This window comes from Cynoglossus semilaevis, chromosome 17, assembly GCF_000523025.1.
Source record: "Cynoglossus semilaevis isolate Cse_v1.0 chromosome 17, Cse_v1.0, whole genome shotgun sequence".
Taxonomy (NCBI): Eukaryota; Metazoa; Chordata; class Actinopteri; order Pleuronectiformes; family Cynoglossidae; genus Cynoglossus; species Cynoglossus semilaevis.
Window position 1 is genome coordinate 13,758,767 of NC_024323.1, and position 22,840 is coordinate 13,781,606.

The 22,840-nt window shown below is 41.2% G+C and overlaps 5 protein-coding genes, 1 long non-coding RNA gene and 1 other non-coding gene across 10 annotated transcripts in view; 4 read left to right on the plus strand and 3 right to left on the minus strand.

Annotated features, from left to right (window-relative positions):
- LOC103393500 (tubulin beta-1 chain-like) overlaps positions 1 to 1,523 on the plus strand; it is a 2,939-nt gene extending 1,416 nt beyond the window's left edge. Inside the window, exon 2 of the mRNA XM_025064533.1 lies at positions 5 to 1,523. Within this exon, the coding sequence (XP_024920301.1) occupies positions 5 to 392 (388 nt within the window). The 3' untranslated portion in view covers positions 393 to 1,523. The remainder of the gene's footprint in view (positions 1 to 4) is intronic.
- A 14-nt stretch (positions 1,524 to 1,537) lies between these two features.
- Positions 1,538 to 5,842, plus strand: tspan4b (tetraspanin 4b). The gene is made up of 8 exons (XM_008330496.3): positions 1,538 to 1,677; positions 3,107 to 3,176; positions 3,273 to 3,464; positions 3,691 to 3,765; positions 4,249 to 4,344; positions 4,491 to 4,604; positions 4,780 to 4,863; positions 4,970 to 5,842. Exons 2-8 carry the CDS (start codon positions 3,108 to 3,110, stop codon positions 5,036 to 5,038), a joined length of 699 nt encoding a protein of 232 aa, XP_008328718.1. The 5' UTR covers positions 1,538 to 1,677; position 3,107; the 3' UTR covers positions 5,039 to 5,842.
- Positions 5,843 to 6,825: 983 nt separating this feature from the next.
- bcl2l12 (BCL2 like 12) lies at positions 6,826 to 11,936 on the minus strand. The gene is made up of 8 exons (XM_025064735.1): positions 11,803 to 11,936; positions 10,229 to 10,399; positions 9,917 to 10,079; positions 9,114 to 9,318; positions 8,814 to 8,918; positions 8,469 to 8,554; positions 8,116 to 8,379; positions 6,826 to 7,904 (listed from the first exon to the last, which is right to left on the minus strand). The coding sequence occupies exons 2-8, from the start codon at positions 10,390 to 10,392 to the stop codon at positions 7,875 to 7,877; spliced, it is 1,017 nt and encodes a 338-aa protein (XP_024920503.1). The 5' UTR covers positions 10,393 to 10,399; positions 11,803 to 11,936; the 3' UTR covers positions 6,826 to 7,874.
- On the plus strand, positions 10,251 to 19,281 carry nosip (nitric oxide synthase interacting protein). 4 transcript variants are annotated; one of them, XM_008330490.3, is made up of 12 exons: positions 10,251 to 10,326; positions 11,821 to 11,880; positions 15,288 to 15,386; positions 16,479 to 16,577; positions 16,998 to 17,103; positions 17,202 to 17,283; positions 17,526 to 17,661; positions 17,833 to 17,984; positions 18,101 to 18,217; positions 18,645 to 18,715; positions 18,797 to 18,905; positions 19,035 to 19,281. In XM_008330490.3, the coding sequence occupies exons 4-12, from the start codon at positions 16,508 to 16,510 to the stop codon at positions 19,104 to 19,106; spliced, it is 915 nt and encodes a 304-aa protein (XP_008328712.1). In that variant the 5' UTR covers positions 10,251 to 10,326; positions 11,821 to 11,880; positions 15,288 to 15,386; positions 16,479 to 16,507; the 3' UTR covers positions 19,107 to 19,281. The 4 variants fall into 4 exon arrangements, with proteins under 4 accessions (XP_008328712.1, XP_024920504.1, XP_008328711.1 ...); XM_025064736.1 differs by lacking the exons at positions 10,251 to 10,326; positions 11,821 to 11,880 and having other exon boundaries at positions 15,226 to 15,386; XM_008330489.3 differs by lacking the exons at positions 10,251 to 10,326; positions 11,821 to 11,880; positions 15,288 to 15,386 and adding an exon at positions 16,107 to 16,293.
- Positions 13,156 to 14,044, minus strand: LOC103393498 (uncharacterized). The gene is made up of 2 exons (XR_523024.3): positions 13,682 to 14,044; positions 13,156 to 13,268 (listed from the first exon to the last, which is right to left on the minus strand). It is a non-coding gene; the product is annotated as an uncharacterized LOC103393498 (long non-coding RNA).
- Positions 14,748 to 14,819, plus strand: trnae-uuc (transfer RNA glutamic acid (anticodon UUC)). The gene has a single exon. It is a non-coding gene; the product is annotated as a tRNA-Glu (tRNA).
- A 330-nt stretch (positions 19,282 to 19,611) lies between the features above and the next one.
- rcn3 (reticulocalbin 3, EF-hand calcium binding domain) lies at positions 19,612 to 22,839 on the minus strand. Its single transcript, XM_017040562.2, has 5 exons — positions 22,588 to 22,839; positions 22,442 to 22,502; positions 22,248 to 22,339; positions 21,554 to 21,661; positions 19,612 to 20,003 (listed from the first exon to the last, which is right to left on the minus strand). Exons 1-5 carry the CDS (start codon positions 22,837 to 22,839, stop codon positions 19,896 to 19,898), a joined length of 621 nt encoding a protein of 206 aa, XP_016896051.2. The 3' UTR covers positions 19,612 to 19,895.
- Between the last annotated feature and the right edge of the window lies 1 nt (position 22,840).

Sequence of the window (22,840 nt, forward strand, 5' to 3'; positions counted from 1 at the left end):
CCAGCTTCAGAGGCCGCATGTCCATGAAGGAGGTCGATGAACAGATGCTGAATGTACAGAACAAAAACAGCAGCTACTTCGTGGAGTGGATCCCCAACAACGTCAAGACCGCCGTCTGTGACATCCCTCCCCGAGGGCTGAAAATGTCTTCTACCTTCATCGGCAACAGCACCGCCATCCAGGAGCTGTTCAAACGCATCTCTGAGCAGTTCACCGCCATGTTCCGACGCAAGGCCTTCCTCCACTGGTACACTGGTGAGGGTATGGACGAGATGGAGTTCACAGAGGCCGAGAGCAACATGAACGACCTGGTGTCTGAGTACCAGCAGTACCAGGACGCCACTGCTGAGGACGAGGGTGAGCTGGAGGAAGGTGAAGATGAGGAAGCCTAGAGGACTACCGTGACCCTGGTTTTACTCTGCAAGTGACTGAAAGGAGAAGAAATTATTAGTTATGAATCAGTCAATATAAAAAAATAACTCGATGGCACAAAGGTTAAATGAAATGTGTCAAGTGATAACAATTCTAAATATTTCTCTAAATTAGGAAATGAGCTAAAGCAACATTACAGATGTCTATTATCAAAGAAGACGCTTAGATGTTATAGATTTTTTGAATTTCAATATGAATTTCAAGAAAAAATTTACTGCTCAAATTTTTCCATCAAAACTTGTCTGAACAAGCTAGTTGAAGGTTTTGTTAAGTGCTGGCCAAATTGTGTTGCTTATCAAACCAGTTAACAGACAAAATAAAGAATGGTTCCAAATTATTCTTGGTGTCAGAATTTTGTTAAAGTACAGTTTTCTTGGTCCCTTCTGTTCTTCACTCTACACCATTCATGCTTCGTTCTTCCATCTTTGCTCCACACTCTTGTTGTCATAGCGTTGCCTGTCTGTCTTCACTTGTTAAAAAAAGTGTTTGACAAACCTGAACTGCTATGAAAACCCGTAGCCATCTCTGGATGAACGTTAACACAGTGCAGGTTGGTTTGACCTCTGTATGTTTCTAAAACATTGCTGGTTAATATTTCAGGATTCCACAGATTTGTTAACATAACTGGAGGCAGTTTCTGTTGCCCTGATTTCTAGGAGCATGAGCATCTTTATTTCAGTCTGGTTCCTACCAACAAAAGTGCTCCACAGCCATGTTTGAGTGCCGACAATTTCAGACTTGAAAAGCAGTGAATGTCTTAAAATATTTGAAATCCTGTGTTTGTGCACGGAGACGATCATTTCATTGGAAGGAACAAGAGGACATTTCTGTAACAAAGGAGTCTGAAATCTGAGACAAGCCCAGCTTTAGGGGCTGAGCTGTGGAGTGGAGGAGGAACGAGGAGGAGGAACACGAGAGTTCAGCTAACAACACACGCATCTGGAAATAATTGAGAAGAGGAGGGAGAAAAAGAGAGAGCGAGAGAGACGTCTACTCAACACAAAAGAGAGAAAACAAAAAGGAAACTCTGGAAAAAAAGCCAGTGTTCCAGTCTATGATGGCTCCAACCTCGATCTGCAAGTAGAAACTAATACAGAGGAAGAAGAAGAAAAGCCAGCCTTGGTAAAAGACTGTGCTGCTTCAGAAACCAAACCAGAGGACAACGGAAAGCTGAAAAGAAAACTCAGCAAATATCAGAGCAGGGAAATTCCAGAGAAAAGTTCTGAAAAACTGATTGGACTTCAGGTAAATATGTTTGCACCATAGTTGTTTAAGATCCCTTAGACCTGTTTGACAGTAATTAATTGTTTAATTGTTTTAATTTCTCCACTGAGAGAAGAGTGAACTCTGACCCTAGAGCTGAGGGGACTTGAAAAAGTACCTCTTTAAAGGACCTCTTTTTTTGTCAGTGTTAATGTTTTAAATTTGCACAAAAAATACTGTAGAAACACTTGTGGAAAAATATATTTCTGCAGTCTTGGCATTTGTGCAGCAAATGGTGACGTCGGTGCAAGTTTTTTTTTTTACCAGCTCATCATTTTTATCAGCCTGCATGTGATAAAACTGACAGCTTGAAATGTTTGATGTTGAACATCCAACATCAAACATTTGTGATTTATACGTAGTACAGAGCCACAGTGGAAGCTTGGCTCTGTGTGAACCCACAGCACATCAGTGTCACCAGAAACCAGCAGGTGACATGAACATTTTTCACCAGTGGGAAAACACACAGACAAATGATGAAAAGAATAAAGTCACCAGACCATTTTTTTAGAGAAGTAGATTTAAATAATACAGTAGAAAAATTAATATACCCAAGTAATACAACACAGTGTATAATTATTGTTAGTATATACAACACTGTCAATGTGAAGATTAAAAAAATATGCTTCATAAAACAGTGGGTTCAGTGTCTCTTATTAAACGAACTACTCCTTTAATTCATTGTCGTTGCTGATCCTTGTTGTCTCCCAGACCGCTCCTCATCTGTCCTCACCTCCTCTGTGTTCTTCACACACGTTGACTCTCAGCTGCACCTCACAGGTTTGCTGTGATCATGGGAAATACCTACAGGAGTATAATTAGGTTTGCTGAGGAGGGAAGGGAACTTCCTTCCTGTCAGCAGTTAGACTTCCTGTGTAATGTCAGTAGTCAGTTTTGGGGCCATTCAGTCAGCGACAAATACAAAAAGAAACCCCAACTAAAGTACAAACTCATTTTTACGCAGGTTGTACATGTCCAGAGTGTCGGACAGAAAAGGAAATCGTTTTGGGGTTGTTTTTTTTTTATCTTCACTGACCAACCCACTTCTGACAAACAAAAACAAATCTAGAGATTGTTGTCTACCACACACGGTTCACATTTAACTCCAACCCACTTCTGACAAACAAAAACAAACCTAGAGATTGTTGTCTACAACACACGGTTCACATTTAACTCTAATGAACAGACCGTGAATAAAAGGGAAGGTTCTGCTTCCTGTTCCCCTGACCACCTACATCAATCCTGCAGAGATTTGAATGATTCTGTGGGTCATTTTATTGGTGAACAGACCGTGAATAAAAGGGAAGGTTGAATGAATGATTCTGTGGATCATTATATTGGCCACGCAACAAAGTCTTTGATTATAGTTGCACCCGTACTCCCCGTTTCTTTTCTTTTTTTTCTTTTACAGTATGTCCGTGTCTCAGAGATGTTTGTGCTGCGTCAAATATTTGATGTTTGTCTTCAACCTCATCTTCTGGGTAAGTATTTGAATGAATCACCGCTGACGGTGTATCATGTTGTACACGTTTGTAGTGACCTTTTGACACTGGTGTGACGTTACTCTGCCCGAACAGCTAGGAGGATGTGGCCTGTTTGGAGTCGGAGTCTGGCTGTCCTTCACCCAGGCGGAGTTTTCCTCTCTTCCCTTGTCCTTCCCGTCTTTGTCGGCAGCCAATCTGCTGCTGGTGGCTGGTGGCATTACCATGGTCACGGGTTTCCTGGGCTGTCTCGGAGCATTGAAGGAGCAACGCTGCCTGCTATTCATGGTGAGATGTCAGCACAAACATTTTTAACTCACACCTTCATACAGAAAACTGGGCTGCAAGAAAGGACACAAAAAAAGATTTGTCCAAATGTATTATCACAATAATGTCCGACTACACAGGGTTGCATCGGCAAAAAAACAGGGACCTTCAGGTGTTGAAACAGAAGAATGTCTGTATTTTATTGTATCATCAAGTCCCTAAAGGTGACCATTACTCTTCTCTGCAGTTCTTCGTGATCCTGCTGCTCCTGGTTCTGACTGAGGTGACGTTAGTCGTGGTTATACACATCTTCCATGACAAGGTGAGTTCACCTCCAGTTTTACATGTTCAAATGTTTGCTGTCTCATGATTTACATCCGCACATCCAGTCTGATGCTCGGATTGAGCTTCAGCAGGTCGTGTCAATCATGTCTTTATATATACGTATATTCATCAAGCTGTGTGATTGGCTGCTGAATAAAACCACTATTACACCTAATGAAATGTCCATTTATGATGCCAGTATCCTCTGCATGAAAACTCATCCTAATGGAGAAAATAATCTGTTGCTGTGGAAGCAGAAAGGTTTCTAGTTGTCAACACGACCGACACTGAGTTAATTTCAGCTTCGTTTCCTTCCGTGGTGTAAACACACGTGGCTTAATTACAGCCTCGCAGTCATTTGAACTTTAAAGTCTACATCTGCGCAGCCACTGTGCGGTGATGACCTCACAGTGGATGATAAGAACCCGTGGTTCTAAAAGCTGATGGATAACTGCCCTCCCTCTTTGATCTGTGATTGTAGCTGGACTCCAAAGCCCAGGATGACTTGAGAGAAGGAATGAAGGTTTATAAATCAGAACCTGGACTGAAGAAATCCTGGGACAACGTCCAGAAAATGGTGAGCATTCAGGGGAAACGACACACAGAGTGAAAAAACAGTCGCCAAACAGTGGAATGACTTTTTACAGCAGGCAGCACAGCCAGAGAATATTATTCAACCCTAAACTCTTCTTCTTCTTCTTCTTCACTCTTTATTCCTTCCAGTTCAAATGCTGTGGAGTGACTAACAAGACAGACTGGTATGATGTTCTGAATGGAACGCTGCCCTCATCCTGCTGCTCTGTGGGGATGGACCAGTGCCTGGACGGGTGGAGTGAGGTTTGTTTGCTGCTCAGCTGACACCCATGCACAGCAAATCAAGTGTTGAAAACCTTTGTTGTTTTCTAACTGCAGAGATGTGGAGTGTGTCTTGTGATTTTTTTTTTTTTTAAATAAACATTTAATCAATGTCATCGATGTCACAATGTGACCTCTTCGTCTCCGTTCCCTGCAGCCCTGCTACCAAAAGGCCAGGCAGTGGCTGCTCACCAACATCCCCTCAGTCCTGGTGTTTGGAGCCTGTATCGGTGTGGTGCAGGTATCTGTGCTACAGATTTCACTCATTCATTTTAACTCTTTGCATTTAACATCCAAACAAACACACTTTTTGAAAACTGACCTTCTTCTTCTTCTTCTTAAATCAGATCTTGGCCCTGGTCTTCTCCATGCTGATGTACTGTCAGATCCATTGTGCAGAGAAGCGATTGGACTGACGGTTGTTTACTGAGCTGTACTGGTCTGATCTCACTCCCTGATTGAAGCATCTGAACTCCAGCCACGTCTGGGTCTCACGCCGACACGGTCGGAGACACAGCAGACGACGTCCACATTTCACCTGTGACCTTAACAACACCTAAAAGTGCAGCATTGACATTTCATGACTTCTGGAACATTCATCAGCCTCGAGCCAAAACATATTCAGTTCACTTCCTCTATAACATAACCTGATGGGAACAAAATTTCGTTTAAAAAAAAAAAAAAAAAAAAATTCAAAGACAGAAGAGACTTGTTCTGCTTTTTTTTTTTTCTTACTGCACCTTCAACTGTTTTATATTTACACCAACATCAGAACAAATGGAATTAAATCATCGATTTACTATTATTTGATTTTCCTGATGACAAGGTCTGCGTAATAACTTTGATAATGGCACTAAGTTGATACCCGTTTCCTGTTGGCTAGAACTACGTAAGATTTATGGAAGGTGAACTTTTTTTATTTCTATTGTCAGAAATTGAAATTATATATATAATAATACATTTTACTGATGCTTTTATGGGTGTACGCTCACCTGACAGAATGAATTGTTGTCATTTCTCCTGTATAAACATGATCTTATTTACTGTACATCAGTGACTCATCTCTACAGGCGCTGGTCATGTTGGATTGTATGAAGCGACGGCTGGAACACAACTGAAAATATTCTGCCTAAACATTAAATCCAGCCCACAGGTTTTTTGTGTTTCAAACCCCAGTTTAATCTAATGATGAATTGTTTTATACAACACTCAAACATGGACAAAGTTTGTCATTTTTGTGTAATGTTTTTCTTTTCTTATCTCCTCCGGCCACAGACTCAGCAACTGCCAAATACTTCCCACCTCATTCCCCCTCTGTTTTATGGATAGTTCCAGAAGGAATCGACCATGTGTCTAGGGTAGGAACAGGAACTCTAGGAAGACTTGATGTGTATGTGATGATCTTGTCTCTAACTAAAGTGATTTAACTAAACAACCAAGTGTTGTCCACAGTTAAAGTGTTAAAGATAAATGTTTCGGTGAAGGAAATATCACTGCACAACTTCAGTGATTTCCAACTATTAAGGTAAGGGATTTTATTTACTACATATGTGTACTATATGTACAACTGATATGCCGATATTTATTTATTTATTTACTTGTACAAACCACTGTACGAGTTGCAGACACCAGCATCCTGCATACAACCCCCCGATTATTAAAATTGATTAATAAAATGAGCAGCAATGCTGCCATCTAGCGGCTTTCACTTTCACATACAGCCGTCCCCCACAAACTGTTTTAAGGCACACAGAATTAGGCATTGTGTTATCGCGTTTTCATTTTCCCTAATATATATGCATATATATTTGTACGTGTGTTTATATTTTTGTTACCATGATTTATGTTTATTTGTTTACACAAAGCATCAGCAAATACATTTAAATAAAATACTTTAATACAGAAATGACCTTAATATATATATATATGTATTTCACAGAGAAATACACATGATTTCAAAGACATTGAGAACATCCCTGAATAACTTATCTTCTGTATCCTGTTTACACAGTGCAAGTCAGGCGTCTGGACTCCTTTAAAAGGTCACAGGTCAACCCCAGTAGTCAATGGGTGAGTTTACCACTCTGGCACGGTCACATATAGAAAAAAAAATCAACCATTCACGCTCACATTCACAATCAGGTATTTGACACCCATGTATGTATATTGGCAGATGGAGCAACATATGGAGGGATAAAAAAAATCAACCATTCACGCTCACATTCACACCTAAGGTCAGTGTAGAGTGAAGGGATGGAACGGGTGACCTTCTTACTGCAAAGATAGAGGTTTGTCGCTGTCACATACACAATCAGATATTTGACACCCATGTATGTATATTGGCAGATGGAGCAACATATGGAGGGATGCGGTCACCTGAGGTTAAAGGTGATGCATTCAGGAAACCTGGTGTAAACTTTTAACACAAGTTTTGAATTCATTTTATTCCTTTTCTATTCCATCCTGTTCTGACGTTGATTCCAAGGCAGCTGCTCTGAGAGAGTACTTTGACTGACAGTCACAGTAAACAGTCACAGTAAATATAACATGAGTTCAGTAAACTATAAAATTTAATTTATACAGTCGTGATTCTGGTGCCATGTTCATCGTACCTGAGTAAAACACAGAAAACTTCAAAAATTCATCTTATATAATATTAAAATCCATTAATTATTTTGTTTTGTCACTCATCTGTTTACAAAAACATTTTGACTTTTTCGACAAATTGACTGTTTAAATAGGCACAAAAAATGAAGTGTATTTATAAAAAATTAAAAAAGACAATAGCAGCAAACATTTAAAAAAAACTTAAATAAAAAACACCTACTTTTACCATTCATTTTTGTCAGTAGTATATAGTGACCGACCAGTTTTAAAAGGACATCATAGTGTTAAACAACTGGTTTGGCTCCAGTGTTTTTACTCATCCTTCATCTGCTCTGTCTCGCATTGTATTTTTTTTTTCTTTTACTGTAAACAGATTATAAGCTGTCAGGATCTTTTTACAGAATAATCAAAAGAATAATTTAAAACATATTTAAAAACTTTAAAAAAAGGTTTTCGCTTCACTCTTTGTCTTTGTTTTACCTTCAAGAGACTTGAGTTTCTAGCTAGAGACCAGTGTCAAATAGACCCAGTAGGGGGCAATATGCGACTCACAAGATATCGCAACCCAGTCTTTGAGAATCAATCCCATAAACAGCGTGAGCCAAGGAGGATTCTGGAATCACTGGTCCTGAAGACTCTGTGAGCTCAATCAAATTCTTCAAGCTCTACATTCTCCTAAAATAAACAGAAAAAAGAGCTGTGAGATTGTTAAATTCTGTCTGTGTCACTTAAATGTTATGTTTATTGGTTAGCTTCCTTTTTTTCTTCTTCTGCTGAATGTTTTTCAGTTTTTAACTTTTTTTTTAAACAGTGTTATGGCAGTTCCTTCTGCTGAATGTTTTTCAGTTTTTAATTTTTTTTTCACAGTACAATAGTCCCCACTCACCCATCCTCCATGACTCTTGACCCAAGGAGCAAAGTTCTCCATGTAGCACTCTGCGTAGCCCTGCATGCGTACTGCCCCCGTGGCCGTCACTATACGGCGTGACACCTCCATAGTGACAGCCAGGCGTTGTAGCGTTGGACTGCGTGCAGGGGGCAGCACCGGGGCCAGAGAAACCTGAGAGCTGCTGCAGGTGTCCAGGAGTTTGGCAAACGATCCGTAAGAGAGACGAGCGAAGGTGGAGCGCAGGAAGGGATCAGACTGGATCTGTGAAAACACGTGTCACAGGTGTCCAGATACACGGAGTACAACGTGTACTTGGACAGGGGTCTGGACCTGTCTGACAGTCTCTCTACCTTAGTGTTGATGAGGTCTCCTTCCATGGAGAGCAGCTGAGCCAGCTGCTGGATCACAGCATCTTTGTCACCCACATTTTCACGGACTGGAAGAAAAAAAGAAAGAAACAGATACTCTGAATTTATAGGTGGAAATACCTTTGAAATACTCATACATGTACTTGATCTAGTACATCTGTATGTGCACTTGCATTAAGGTAAACATCTGCACTGACTTCTATTCTAGTTATCAGACATCGAGCTTCACTGATAGTTTGTTTCCAGCAGGTATGAGTGAACTTATTATTTTTTGTTCGTGACGTGTGTGTGTTTTTCACGCCTGTAAACGTGTGTTTAAGGTCGTACCTGGTGAAACCTGGATCGTGGGCCTGGGTTTCTTTATACTGGTGGACCTCTGAGCGATCTTGTCCAGCTTCTCGGCCACATCATCGTAGAACCCAGGAGGATGGTCTAAGAAAACAAAAACAATCAGCACGAGATCACGTGACCGTCGGGGACAGAGTTGAGTTAAGTCTTTGCTTGTGAAGGACATGTAAGTTTTTGGTTTGGCTTCTGAAACTTTTCTTTTTTCTTTTTACATCTTTCTTTGTGTAACCAGGAGTTGTAGTCAACCCTGGGAAACAGTATTGTAAAGGAGGAGCTTACTGGAAGAGACGCCCTCTGCTGGCTCTTTGACGGGAGACGTGGGTCTTTTAGCATCGCCGCCGCCGTCCTCGTCTTTGTCCTTCTCTTTCTCTATTCTTATCCTGAAGAGCTTTGAGAGCTTTTTTCTAATTTTCCTGTGTTTCTGTTTCTTCTGCTGTTTCTTCTCCACATCCTCGTCTTCTGATGTAGAGGAGGGAGACATGTCCTGTAGGGTGAGGTGGGGGGAGGGGGGGTTAGTTGTGTAATGGGTTTTGTCTTTTTTTTGTTTGTTTCTCACCAACAGAATTTCAGAATTCTAATTTCAGCGTCGTCAACCACAGATCATCTAAATCATCTATTATCTAAACACACATTAACTACTAAAACGGTCATTAATAATAATTTGATGATTTACTGAAATGCATTCCATTTAAATCAGAAGAATAATTCAATCATTTCTATATTTGAGATTTTTGTATCTCAGTTTAACTTTCAAACCTATGATAACGACAACATTTGACAACTGCAACAAATAAAACAGAAAAAATATAAAAGTGAGATTAAAATAAAGTATGGTAATAATTAGCTAAATAAAGTAAAACTAAACCTAGATATATAGCTATTCAGAAATGTCAAATGTTAAGTTTGGTTAAGTTGAATTACTCTTCAGTTTAGGTAACGTGTTAATTGTCACTTTTCTAGTAACTTTACTGTAACTAATAACACCTGGTGTCTAGTTACCTAGTGTTTATTCATCCTGCTGCTTCACACCGCTCATCTCAGATGAATAAAATACTGTGGGGTCATGTGACCCCCCCCTCTACCTTGTGCTCCCTGTCCAGCGAGTCTTTGGGAGAGCGGTGTTTGCTGTAGCGTCGAGGCAGCTGTCGTATCAAGCCTTTGAAGCTGGTCTTCTTCTCATCTGCTGAACTGACGTCTTCCGCTGCGGAACACGGAGCCTCCTTCGGTCTTAGTCGAGGCTTGGAGCTGATGTCACCGAGCATTTAAAAAACAAACAACAACAAAAAAGCAGGTTCAAATAAGCTGTTGTGTTTAACTGAGGTGTGTTGTTGTCGTTGTAAAGCTGTTGTGTTTAACTGAGGTGTGTTTTTGTCGTTGTCGGACCCTGCTGTTACCTGAATTTGCTGTGGTCTCTGTAAGCACCTCCGACTCTGCCGGGCCTCTCCTCTGCAGGAATGGTCAAAGTCCGATTGAGGAAAGCTTTGAGGACGAGGTGAGTCTCAGTTCTGACCTCCATCAGGGAGGTGGTGGAGACAGAGGAGTGTAGGCCTCCAGACATCGCTGACCTGCGAGGGTTGACGTTTGTTACATCTCACATTGTGTATTGTGAATTTAAGGGCAACCATTGAACGACACAGTCGTACAGGAATGTCAATCTGCAACTGTGCAGGAGTGAAGAACTCAACCAGTCACTTTTTTTTCTTCTACGCGTGTTCACTAGTTTAGATTCAAATCTGCAGCCACTGCGCATGTCACTGCAGAAGAGTCTCCTGTTCCCACATTCACTGCATCTATAAATAAATGTTTAAAATGAATTTCCAGTTTGTCAAGGTAGGAAAATGAGGTTCATTGTGTTTATACAGTAGCTTTTACTTTCGCTTTTCATGGTGTTTAATGAGTCACTACAGGTGGATTTGACTCCACAGATGATGGAAAGTATCAGGACCTAAAAATATGTCAAATATTTTGAGGCCTATTTGCTAAAATCAATCAAATTTCATCACAGCATAAACTTAACATTTAAGTTGATGCAACTGTTGTTATAATTTGTTGCTATGCTATTACTTTACTGCAGAAACCACTGGCCTGTGCCTGACCACTGAACTAAATCAATAAAGGTTATTGTCTCCTATAAAGTAGTAATAGTAGAGTGTATATATATATATATTAATATATATATATATATATATATACAGTATAGCAGTATTTCCTGGGGACCCATATTTTAAATGTCACAAACCTCCGCAACTCAAATCAATAGACATTATTCGCAAACTCCTGGAAAACAGGATGTGAAACGACCCAAAAAAAAAACAAACTCTTGCGACCCAGTCTTTGTGAAACAATATATACTGTATATATTCATACATTATCTTGCTGTAGTGACTGTAACATCAACAGCCCAGAGATTGTTAGAATCTGCCATATGTTGCGTCAACTGAAAAATCCTGCCCAAACTCCCCCTCAAATATTCTTCTAGACCCCCCCCTCCTCCCCCCGCCGCTGGTCAAATGCAGGGGCCATTGTAGGAGTGGGGATTTCCTTGGGGTGTACCCCCCGCCCCCCCCTCCGTCGTCCCAAACTCTGACCTCAGGCCTAAACTTTCTTTTTTAAAAACACAAACGCCACCAGGAAATTAAAATAACTAAGAGTCAACAACAACCCGGTCAGACGGGCGCCTACAGGCGGACCTAGGTACTGCAGCGTTTCATTCATTAAATCCGATCTGTGAACTTTCATCATGTATCTACACGATGACGAACGGAGGCGAAATTAAATGAATAAAACCAATGAAGAGGGAGTGAGGAGACACCGGGTACCGGGAAGAACTTCTGAGTCCTGGAAATACAAGCGTGAATCCCAGCGACGCGCGCGCGAACACAAACACATACCGTCACACACTCACAGCAACCGAACCTGAGTTTCGGTGTTCACTGTATTTACACAGTGCACAAGAAAACATTCTTACCTTGATATCTGTTTGTAGAGAGGAGCGGGGGAGGAGGAGTCGACCCGGCAAAGACCTCTCCGAGTACCGAGTCACACGGTAAGTCCGGACTGACCCGGAACACTTAGAACTCAACTTTTTTGCCTGATGTCTCTTTAAAGACCAGAAGAAAGGTGTTTTCCTTGTCTCTTTCTCTGTTCACTGTCTTCGGACGGTGGGCGGAGCTGCCTGTGGGGGTGTGTGTCTGTCTGTGTGTGTGTGTGAGAGAGAGAAATCTACATCTAATACATTTCTACTTTTAAATCCCGGTTTAGCTTCAGTCACTACCTGTTGTCTTTTTAAAAGTAAAGAAAATAATTAAGTCATTACTTTGTAATTACTTCCGATTCAAAAAACTTTATTTCTCCCCCTGGGGGCAACTGAAAGAACACAGAGTAACCGCACATCTGCATTCACACGTCGAAAGTCATAATAGGATAAATACACAGTATTTATTTATTTATTTATTCACATTTATTCATCAGCACTAGTGTAAAACTCCAGTCCTCCAAGTGTAGTAGTTGAAATGGTTATGTGAATTACGGTACTGTATACTGTATTCTGTTACTTACGGTAACAAGGGGGGCCACACACGACGATGTGACGTCTACTACAAAAACGTTCTTAGACAAGATCAGTTCCAGTTCCTACAACAGGTAACTGTAAATATTGGAATTCTTCTATGATCATTATAGAGTAATTTATTACACCTTGTAATAAATATACGTTACATATATATAGTACATATATACGTATATGGATTTAAAAGACTAAACATAAAACTGTATAACTGAAACTGACATCAAACATAGTCAGAAACAAAGAGAAAAAATAAAAGAGTTCTGTCGTGTTAATAGTTCAGTTTTTCTGAACTCAACTTTATTTGAAAAGTATTTAAAAAACAACAACAACAACACAGTTGAACAAAGTGCTGTAAACAGGAAACAAACATGGAGAATTGAAAGACACAATAGATGAATTAAAACAGAATAACAACAACAGAAAACTGGAACAGCCTATTAACTGGGTCACATCCCTAAACATACACAGAGGAATGGACATTAGATCACATCCCTAAACATACACAGAGGAATTAATGGACATTAGAAAAAACAACTGCTGGACACTAGACTGGACTCATTCACTCTAGTCCTTCGTGGACATGGAGTTTAGTCATGTTTAAAAATAAACGTCGTTTCTCGCACTGGTTCATCACAAAGAACAGGAACAGGGTAAGGTTCAAATCCCATTTTTATCTATATATTAAGTTTCCCCTTTTTTTTCTTAAATTTCTGAATCTTAAATTCTTTTAAGACCTGCTGTAAAAGTGAGTGATTTAGTGGCCAATCAGAGTGAAGTGTAGCAGTGATGTCGCAGACTCCATGTTGACAAGACATGCACCAAGAACAGATTTCCTGTCACAGCAGGTTGGTTTTACTCACGTCAGTCTGTCAGAAAAAAACGCAGTGAGATTTTAGCCACAAATCTGACATGCACTTCAAGTCCAATGCCGATTGCAAAAAAAGAATTTTAAAGTTTGTAAAATCAACAAAGATGAACATCCGTCCAGACCCAGACTGTCGGTGTCTGCTGCCAGTGTGTCCCAGTTATTGTTAGAAAACAATCCAACAAAAAAGGGTGAAAAAGAAGTCGGCTGCTGACCTTGGCACAGTCCCCCCAAACCTGTCCAGCGTCACTGTGATGGAAGACACTGGTACAAGGATTGGGAGTGACCAGACCAAGAAGGAGACAAAGCTAAAAACTGATTACCGTGTGTACAAAAGTTACAAAGAAAAGAAAAAAAACTGTCCTGCAGTGATGGGACAAAATGACAGTCACCAGAGTGGGTTTCAGTTCTCACCTCCTGCAGCTCAGAGCCTCAAAGATTGGGTCTCAGATCCTTCTTTGTCTCCGACTCTCTTGCGTCTGTCCCTGTGTCTTGTCCTCGTCTGCCGGTCCATGTGCCGATCCCGCCGTCTAATAATCAGTGTTGATCAAAGCCAGAGCCAATAAGGAGCCAGGCAGCAGGGTGAGGCACTTCCTCTGTGACAGGAAACGAACAACAAACACCAAGAGACCACAGGCGGTGGAGGAGGGTGAGGGGTGAGGGGGAGGTGGGGTAATTAGAGAGGAAAAGATAAAGACATGCACAGTTTTGATGGCTCCAGGCAGAAATGTGAAGTTCAGTGACGGGTCAAGACCTCATGTCTGGCCTTTGTTGTGTTTCGACTGTTGTGTGTTCTTTCATTATCATTTTGTGATTTTTTTTTTTTAAATCTATTTGCATCACCAGCACCAGAAATACTGTAGCTCAACATGACCTCCTGAAACAGGCAGAGGTTTTGGTACCGTCCCAGTCCTGTGCTTTAATAGCTCTAAAGTTAGGACGGGAACTGGTGCTGGAGGGCAGGGCACTGATGGGACGATGGTTCTGAGCTTCTGTTTACACAGAAACAGATAAAGGAAAATGCATCAGATATCTGCAGGGTGGGGTGTCCATGGGGGGGTCGGGGGGTTGTTTATAAGAGACATTAAATTCCTATCTATATCGAAAAGGTCGTCGGCACGCCCTTATATGGTCAGGACGTGGGTACACACATGAGGGAATGTTACTGTTAATGTGTGTAACTCCATTAAAGTCCAGTGGTTACAATTTAGTATGGAATTGCCCCAAATCTGATGCCACTAAATTGGCATCAGATTGGGGCAATTCCATTGGCCGGGGCATCTCTTTTCAAAAGGTCAGGAGACTTCAGTGTCTGTCAAAAATATTTTTATATTTTTGTTGTTTATATGAAAGAACAAAACATAATTTAGTTGAACTAGTTAATACAATCTATAATCTAATCTAACCAGTTTGGTGTGTGCTTTTGACTGGAGTTTAAGTGGAGTTTGAAATTAAATTAAAGTACCAGTTGCAGTACTAGTCCCATATGGTCTAGCGGTTAGGATTCCTGGTTTTCACCCAGGCGGCCCGGGTTCAACTCCCGGTATGGGAACTTTATGTCAGTTGGTTCCATAGTGTACTGGTTAACATGGTTGCCTTGAAAATCTCATACTGGTGATACTGGGAGAGATGGGTGTTTTCAGAGGTACATTTTTGAAAACCACTCGATTAAAATAATGACCTTGTCTGTGATTTTGTTTTGCTGCAGCTTTGATGTTTAGGTTCGGTCAGTAACGGAAAATATTTTTGGGTTACTTTTTTTTTTTTCACATTATGTTTTTTCCCCCCAGTGATTGTATTTACTTTATGGTCAAAAACCTATCAGTATGTGCATGTGCTAATTGGAGGGTTTGTGTGATGGGTGTAGCCATCTGACAGGAAATCCACAGTCACATAGGCAGGAAATGCTGCTGTTCTGACAGAGAAATAAACAAGACATGTGAAGGAAACTCTGTTTGTTCATGGAACTCATTTACAAAGTGTGTTTATAACCTGCACTACGCTACTTTTATCATTCCAGAAAATGACTCCCATCAGATAGCCCGCTTGACTCTAATGCTGTCTGGGTTCATGTGAAGGAGTGACACACAGTAAAGTGATGCAGAACAGACGGTTAAAGGTACTTTTAATTTTCCTCACAGTTAAAAACCTATTGTTAAATCGTTCTGTGTATAATAACTGATGAACCCTTGATGAGAAAAGATTAGATAAAAATCGACTGATTGATTTCAAGAAAACAAACACTCTACCATCAAGTTTCCCTCCTGATAACTTCAGCAACTGGAAAGATTACAGAAAAACTGATCTTGTGCAAGAAAATATGAAACGCTGTGTTTTTTCCTCTCTTGTTGTTCTTTTGGTTTTCCCCCCTCTTGCTCGAGTAAATTTTACACTGTTGGCATGATTTACAACTTGACTTAAGTCAAAGTTGTTTGTCAGCATTGTGCGGTGACGAACTAGTAATGAAGAAATTCAAGAAACACCAGACTGCGTCTATTCTCAGCCAGCAGAGGGCAGAATTGCGCTTACATCTGCATAGTTATATTTATACTTAAATACTATTTAAGTCTTATGTAGTTGTACAGTACTATACATATGTGTATATGGATGTACGCATTTGTTTACTATGTATATATGTAAAGGTTTCATAAATATATATATAAAACAACCATGATTTACTAATACTGCAAACACACGTAGAACAAAGCCATTTCCCGTCTAAACTTAACATCGGAATTAAATGTATTTTAAATAGCAATAGTGTAATAAACAATAGCAGTTGTATAAGAAAAGGAAGTAAACGTAGTCGTTTGATATTGTGGTCGCGTTTGCTCTTTTATTGTACCATGGTATCGCGCCGTTTAAATTTAATTCCGCTAGATGGTAGTAAAGCGATCAAGTTTGTGATTTACACCGGCAGCAACACGGTAGAAGGAGAAGGAATAACCGGAAGCTCTTTAGAAGGAAAACAAGAAGAACGTAAATAACTGTGGTATAAAGACTTTCCCTGATATTTAGGCCTTCAGGTAATTTTGATAATTATTTGTTTGTTTTCTATTTATAATATTTTTTCCCAGTCTTTTCCGGGGTAAACGTCCGTGGTTTGTTATTAAATGTAAGCTGTTAAATATGTAAACCCGATTGTTTTCATTAGCATTGTTGCTCAGTTCCACAAAATCGTACACAGCGTCTTATTTTCTCTGCATCACAGTTTGATTAAAACAGAAAAAGGTCTAAAAAATGACCCGTCACGGAAAGAACTGCACGGCCGGAGCGGTTTACACCTACCACGAGAAGAAAAAGGACACCGGTGAGTAAAAATGTCCGCAACTCTCACCAAGTCATCTCTTTATTTAAATGTTAATTAAATAATGGTGACATTTATAGAAATTACAGCCATATAGTCTTGAGGTTATCTTATTCATTGCGAAATATTTCCATCCATATTTTAAAAAACGCCTCTTCAAATTTAGACTTACAACTTTGTTCATGTACAGACATCATTAAAGTATTTATTTAGTACAGTCCATATTTATTCTGGAATCTATAAGATAAATTTAATGTATCATGTAAAAATCAAACAGTATTGTATTTTCGTCATATTTCTGACATATTAAAGGTGCCAGTAACTCAGTCATTTGATGTTAAATGTTTTCTGGAGAATGTCAGCTGTTGCAGTAACGTTGAATTACATTGTTCACCGTGTTTTTTTTTTTCTTTCTCTGCACAGCTGCGTCTGGTTATGGGACACAGAGCATTCGACTGGGCAAAGATGCGATCAAAGACTTCGACTGCTGCTGTCTGTCTCTTCAGCCCTGTCAGGATCCTGTCATAACGTTGGTTCCTCGCACAGTAACGCAGTAGAAAAACAATCCGCCACTAACATTTGTCATGTAACTGAACATCGTCTGTCGTGTTTCTGTGTGATCTCCAGGCCAGATGGATACATGTATGACAAACAGGCCATCCTTGAGTACATTCTTCACCAGAAGACAGAGATTGCCAAGAAAATGAAGGTAAAACATGGACACGTGTCTTCACATCGCTTGCGTCCACACAACTGTGCAGGTGTTGTTTAAGAGGGACTGATGAAATTGTCTTCTTAAATACGGCTGTTGAGTTAGAATCACTGTAATGAGTAAATAATCAGTTGATTTCAAATATTTTTTTTCTATACTCTGTAATTGTTACAATACTGCACAGAATGAATGGAATACTTGAAGTGACTGTCTTTGCTCGATGTTTTGTTCCTCTACAGCTGTATGAGAAGCAGAAGAAAGAACAGAAGAGCACCAGCAACCTGGAGTCCAAGTCTGGGGAGAGAGAGACGGTGCAGAGGTTCAAGACCATGGAGAACAGCATCGTCTCCAAACCTATCAACCCCTTTGTTTCAGGTATCTATTCACCATGACACACCTGAGCACATGGCTGTGCACATGCAGTAGTACACACCTGTGTAGATTGACAAAGTCGTATTTGGATAAAAGATCCTACGGTGGTAAAGAACGGTGACGTCACGGCTGTTTTTTGCAGTTCTGCTGAATAAACCTGTTGTTTCGTCTCAGGGCAGAAGAAGGGCAGTGAGGTGGCTAAACCAGCCAGCAGCTCGGCAGAATCCTCGTCTGGATCCTCGGCCTCATCATCCAGCCAGAGCCTGCCCAGTTTCTGGATTCCCTCTCTGACCCCAGAGGCCAAACCCACGCTGCTGAAGAAACCAGTGAGTGATTCCAAAGACTGTTCCGTGTTACCCACCGGTCCATGTCGTCACATGGACTTTGACAGAAGTCCTCCTTCTGTGTCACTAACCTCCTCCACCTCCTTCTGGTCTGACAGAGTAAGACAGTCTTGTGTCCCATGTCAGGACGTCCCATCAAGATGAATGAGCTTATCGACGTACGCTTCACTCCCGTTGACCCCAGCTTGGCCCGAGTGGCTTTACTCACCCGTCAGGTTAGTCTCCACACCTCCTTGTTTTTCCCATCATGCAAAGTGTTCACTTTTAAAAGCACACACACATTTTCTGTTCCAGGATTTTTATAAATTATTTGTATTAGTATTTGTACCCGTGTTAGACAAGGGGCGCCAGAGGGCGCTGTTTCCTGATTCCTACCTCTCTTTTAGAAAGTTCCAGTTTGGAGACCTGACTCCAGTGGAGTTTTTTTTATCCCTCCATCTTCTATGTCTCTACAATTTAATCAACAAAGTTAGAAAAAAAAATAACACTCCATCCCAGAGCAGTAGAGGGCGCCCAAGTTCCACCAGATGTTTGTGCACCATGACTACATGCAAACATTAGCTGCCGCTCCACTGCTGCCCTCTGCCCTCATTTCCTGTCTAATGCAGCTCAGTGCGATCTAACTGTGTCCTCTGTCTCCAGGACAGGTACGTGTGTGCCGTCACCAGAGACGTCCTGGCCAACAGCATCCCCTGTGCTGTGCTGAGACCCTCGTGAGTGCAGACGTGTGCCATTTGACCTGTTCTACGTCTGACTGTCTGACTGTAGGTGAAACACTGTGTCTCCTCTTTCAGGGGGGCCGTGGTGACCATGGAGTGTGTGGAGAAGTTGATCAAGAAGGACATGATGGACCCGATGACAGGAGACAAACTGTCCGACAGAGATATCATACCACTGCAGCGGGTGAGTGTGGGTGTGTTGGGGAGTGTGTTGAGGTGGACGGTGTGTCTCAGGGTCATCAGGATCAGGACGGTTCCCGTCACTTCTCTTTGTTCTGTTCTCAGTACTGTTCTGTTCTTTTGTTTCCGTCAGGGTGGAACTGGTTTTGCTGGATCTGGTGTTGCTCTCAGAGCCAAAGAAGCTCGTCCAGTGATGCAAGTGTGACCCAAGATAAAGACGGCGGGCCGGCGGTGGCCTCACACGGATGAGGCTGTAAACTTCACACCTGCAGAGAAAAACATCTTCATCGCTTCAATGACTTTTTACTTTTTTCATCTGTATTTTTTTTCAGTTTAACAATTCAATTCTTAATAAATTGATATTTAGTCTTTTTTATGAAGTAAAGGTCTGTCTTAAATACAGTATATATATATAAACATGTCACTCTGTCGTTACTGACTGTTTCTCTGAACAGAGGAACATCTGTAAAATATTGTTATTTTTACAAAAGGTAAAAACGTCAGTGTGAAAATGGTGGAGACGTTCATTTTCATTCACAGTTTCCTGGCATCATGCCAACATGTCAAAGCTATGACATCATCGTGAACAGTGGATCCAGAACCAGGCAATGGAGAAGCAGGTACTTACTGATTATTTTCACCAATCTGGAAAGAAACACGTAGCTTCACATACTGTTTGTAACGTGTCAAAATCAATCACAAATTTTCAATGGACTTTGAACTGACAATTTTTATTGAACAGTTTGTTTGAGGCAGAGACAGAAACAAGGAAAACAAATTGACCTGAATAAAAAAAGAAAAGACACAAAATTCCTGTTATTTGTCTTTGTAGTTTTTCTGTCTGGCAGTTTTTTTTCCATGTGTTTGTAGATCATCACTGCGTGACCTTCAACGATGACCTGACCTGATGGTATGAATTCATATATATTTCTATATTTATGTATGTATTTGTCTGCTGCTCCTCCACCCATCTGTAAAAACCCTCTCCACCTTTTCACAGCTCGTCGTGCTCATCCACCCTCATGCCGCCGTAATCTGTGATGGTGCTGCTCTTGATGAAGTCCATCTTGTCCGTGAGTTCAGAGAGAGACAGCTGACCGTCCTGAAGTTTGGAGGACAGAGGACAGAGGGAGTTGACAGGAGGTGACAGAGGAGCTGATCCACTCCGAGACGGTGAGTGTTGACCAGTGTTAACTAACACTTCTACTCTACTCCTTCATAAAAATATAATAATCTTCTAGTGTAAATGACAACACTCATATACTGGCAGGAATTGAAGAAAGACACTCGCAAAGATCTTCTTCAACAGATCTAATTATCAGCCATCTGCTGCCATGCTTTGACGAGCAGTGACAAATTATACACAATAAATATATTTATACCACAGCCCAGTGGTTGGGAGTCACTGCACTAAAGGACATGTAGAGATTCAGGGTTTTGGTCAAAACCCTGTTTCACTGCAGTGATAGATCCTGTCAAGTCTGGATGATTTCTTTACACTTTTTACTACTTAGTGTTAACAAAGCCCCTAACAGACAAACACGGTCGTAGAAAAAAAAACTATATTTTATTCAAAGGTCAAGACAAAACCCCTCAGTAACAGACCTTTAATCTTGCCTCCTCTGTCTTGTCTACTTTTTTTGTTTGTTTTTGTTTCTGTGTTGTGTCAGTAAATGTTCACATGCTGAAATCCTGACCCGTGTCACTGTGACTGAACCGTCGTTAGAACCTCAGTGTCTCCAGTGTGTTTGCTGAATGACCAAATCTTTACTCCCACATATGGGGTTCGAACACCCGTGGGTCCACAGTCCACGATCACAGGAGGAAGCAATTTTGACCGGACCAATGAGAGCACTGCTGAGTCAGCGTAAAAATACAAAAACAAAAACATGGCAGACACGTGAATAAAACAAAGACGCGTTCAGTTTGATTTCTGCTCACATACACGGTATGTGACTGCATGCTGAACTAAAATAGTGCGTATGTGTTGTATGTAAAGTTGTGTACAGACCCCTCCCCTCTACTATCTCTCCCCCACTCCCACCCAGTGACCCCCCCTCTTTCACCACATCAGACCATAGAAACAACAGTAAACCCAGAGGAGTGTGTGTTGGACAGTGAAGACTCGTCAAAGTTCATCGTGTCTTCTTGTTAAATCTTCGCCGTAATTGGTGGCCTGGCTGCCCACAAACATGTTCCAGTTGGCTAGAATCTCCTTCTTGGTCATTTTCTCATCCTGGTATTGGTTGATTGGTTTGTGATTGACAGAAAGAGAGGAGCAGGAGGAGGAGGAGAAAGAAAGAAAAGCTTATTAATGATTGACCCACAATTAACAAATTAAAACATCGTTGAGCAAAATAATTTGGATCATTAAAATACATTCAAGCCAGGCTGCCCCCTACTGGACAAGACAGTTATACCACACCGTAGAAAAAATAAATAAATAGAAACAGTAAAATCCTGTGAGGGACTACTTTGTCTCAACTTGTTTTCTCAAACTTTAATGTCTAAGGTCTGTTTTTTTTTATGATGCTGCTGTTGTAACAAGTCATCTTCCCTCAGGGGATTGTTAAAGTTCTTCTTCTTACCGTCTGTTTGGAACCAGGCTGATTGTTTGTGAACAGTGTGGTGTTTTTGTCCTCTTTTGTTTACCTTGTCTGTGTCTGTTTCATGGATCAGATGTTTGGCTTCATTGTCAGCGTGGTCAACCTCACCAGGCAGAATCCAGTTGGCAACTTCACCAGCATCTAAAAAGCCATCCTGCATCACACACACACACACACGTCTAAGGTCACATTCTTCAAACTGACAGCTGATTCCTGATACTTGGACTTTGAACCGTATTTTTTTTATATCACTTCATCAGTCTGTTAAATGATTATTTGGTCAGCTGTTGCCTGTAGGTGGTGCTAAGTACACATTTAGAAACCCTTTTCCTAATATAAATATCATCATGTAAGCTTGAGTTTTTAAAAAGTAACAGTTGTCTACACACTAGCTTCTAGCATGTTCACTAGTATGTAGCATTTTTAGCATAAAATTAGCTAAGACAGAGCTTCAGTAACGGAAGTGTTGACCTCAAGTTTGACTTGATCCAAGTACTACTAAGTTTTATATGACGTGGTATTGGAATGTGTTGTCTGTGGGCCACTGGAGGGCAGCAGAGTTTCCTCCTTGGTCTAACTTCTTGGCCTTTTTCCTTTGACATTTCTGGCTACGGTTTTAGGGGAGACATTCGTCATGTCGTCCCTGTTGACATCACTGGTCGACGCCACAACATGTTGGAGACACCGTGTCTTCATGGAGGTGCTGTGAAGACGGAGACAAACAGCTGAGAGGTCTTCACCTTGTTGGCGTCTCTGATCTCTATGAAATGTTTCTTCTCCGTCTGGACCCACTCAGGCTCACTCTCCCCACTCTCTGGTGTGTACATGTCACCTGTGGACCACCAACACACACACACACACACACACGCACACAGAGTTAGGGCTGACTCAGTGGAAAGATCTAGATGGTGTCCATACGTGCACGTCCACTGACCCAGGTATTCGTCCAGGTTGATCTTTCCGTCTCCGTTCTTATCGATGTCTTCAATTGTCTCCTACACACAGATAGTTTGCACGTTCTTATTGGCCAACCACGTGTTTGACAACCGTCTTCATTCTCAGAAGGTGTGTTTGTCGTACCTGCACCACCACATCCCTCATGTAGTCGTACTCCTCGGGGTGAAGGAAGGCAGTGAACTGCTCACGAGTGGCGATGCCGTCATGGTCTCGGTCGGCGTTCTTGAAGCGGCGTTCGTCGCGTTTGAGCATGGACTTGTACATGTCCTTGTCTTCGATGTCTTCGAAGTCTGTGTCTGAAAAATAACAGTCACTGATCGGTGAGACAGAGGTGGAGGTGAGAGGGGGAGGGAGGGTGGGAGGGAGGGAGGACATT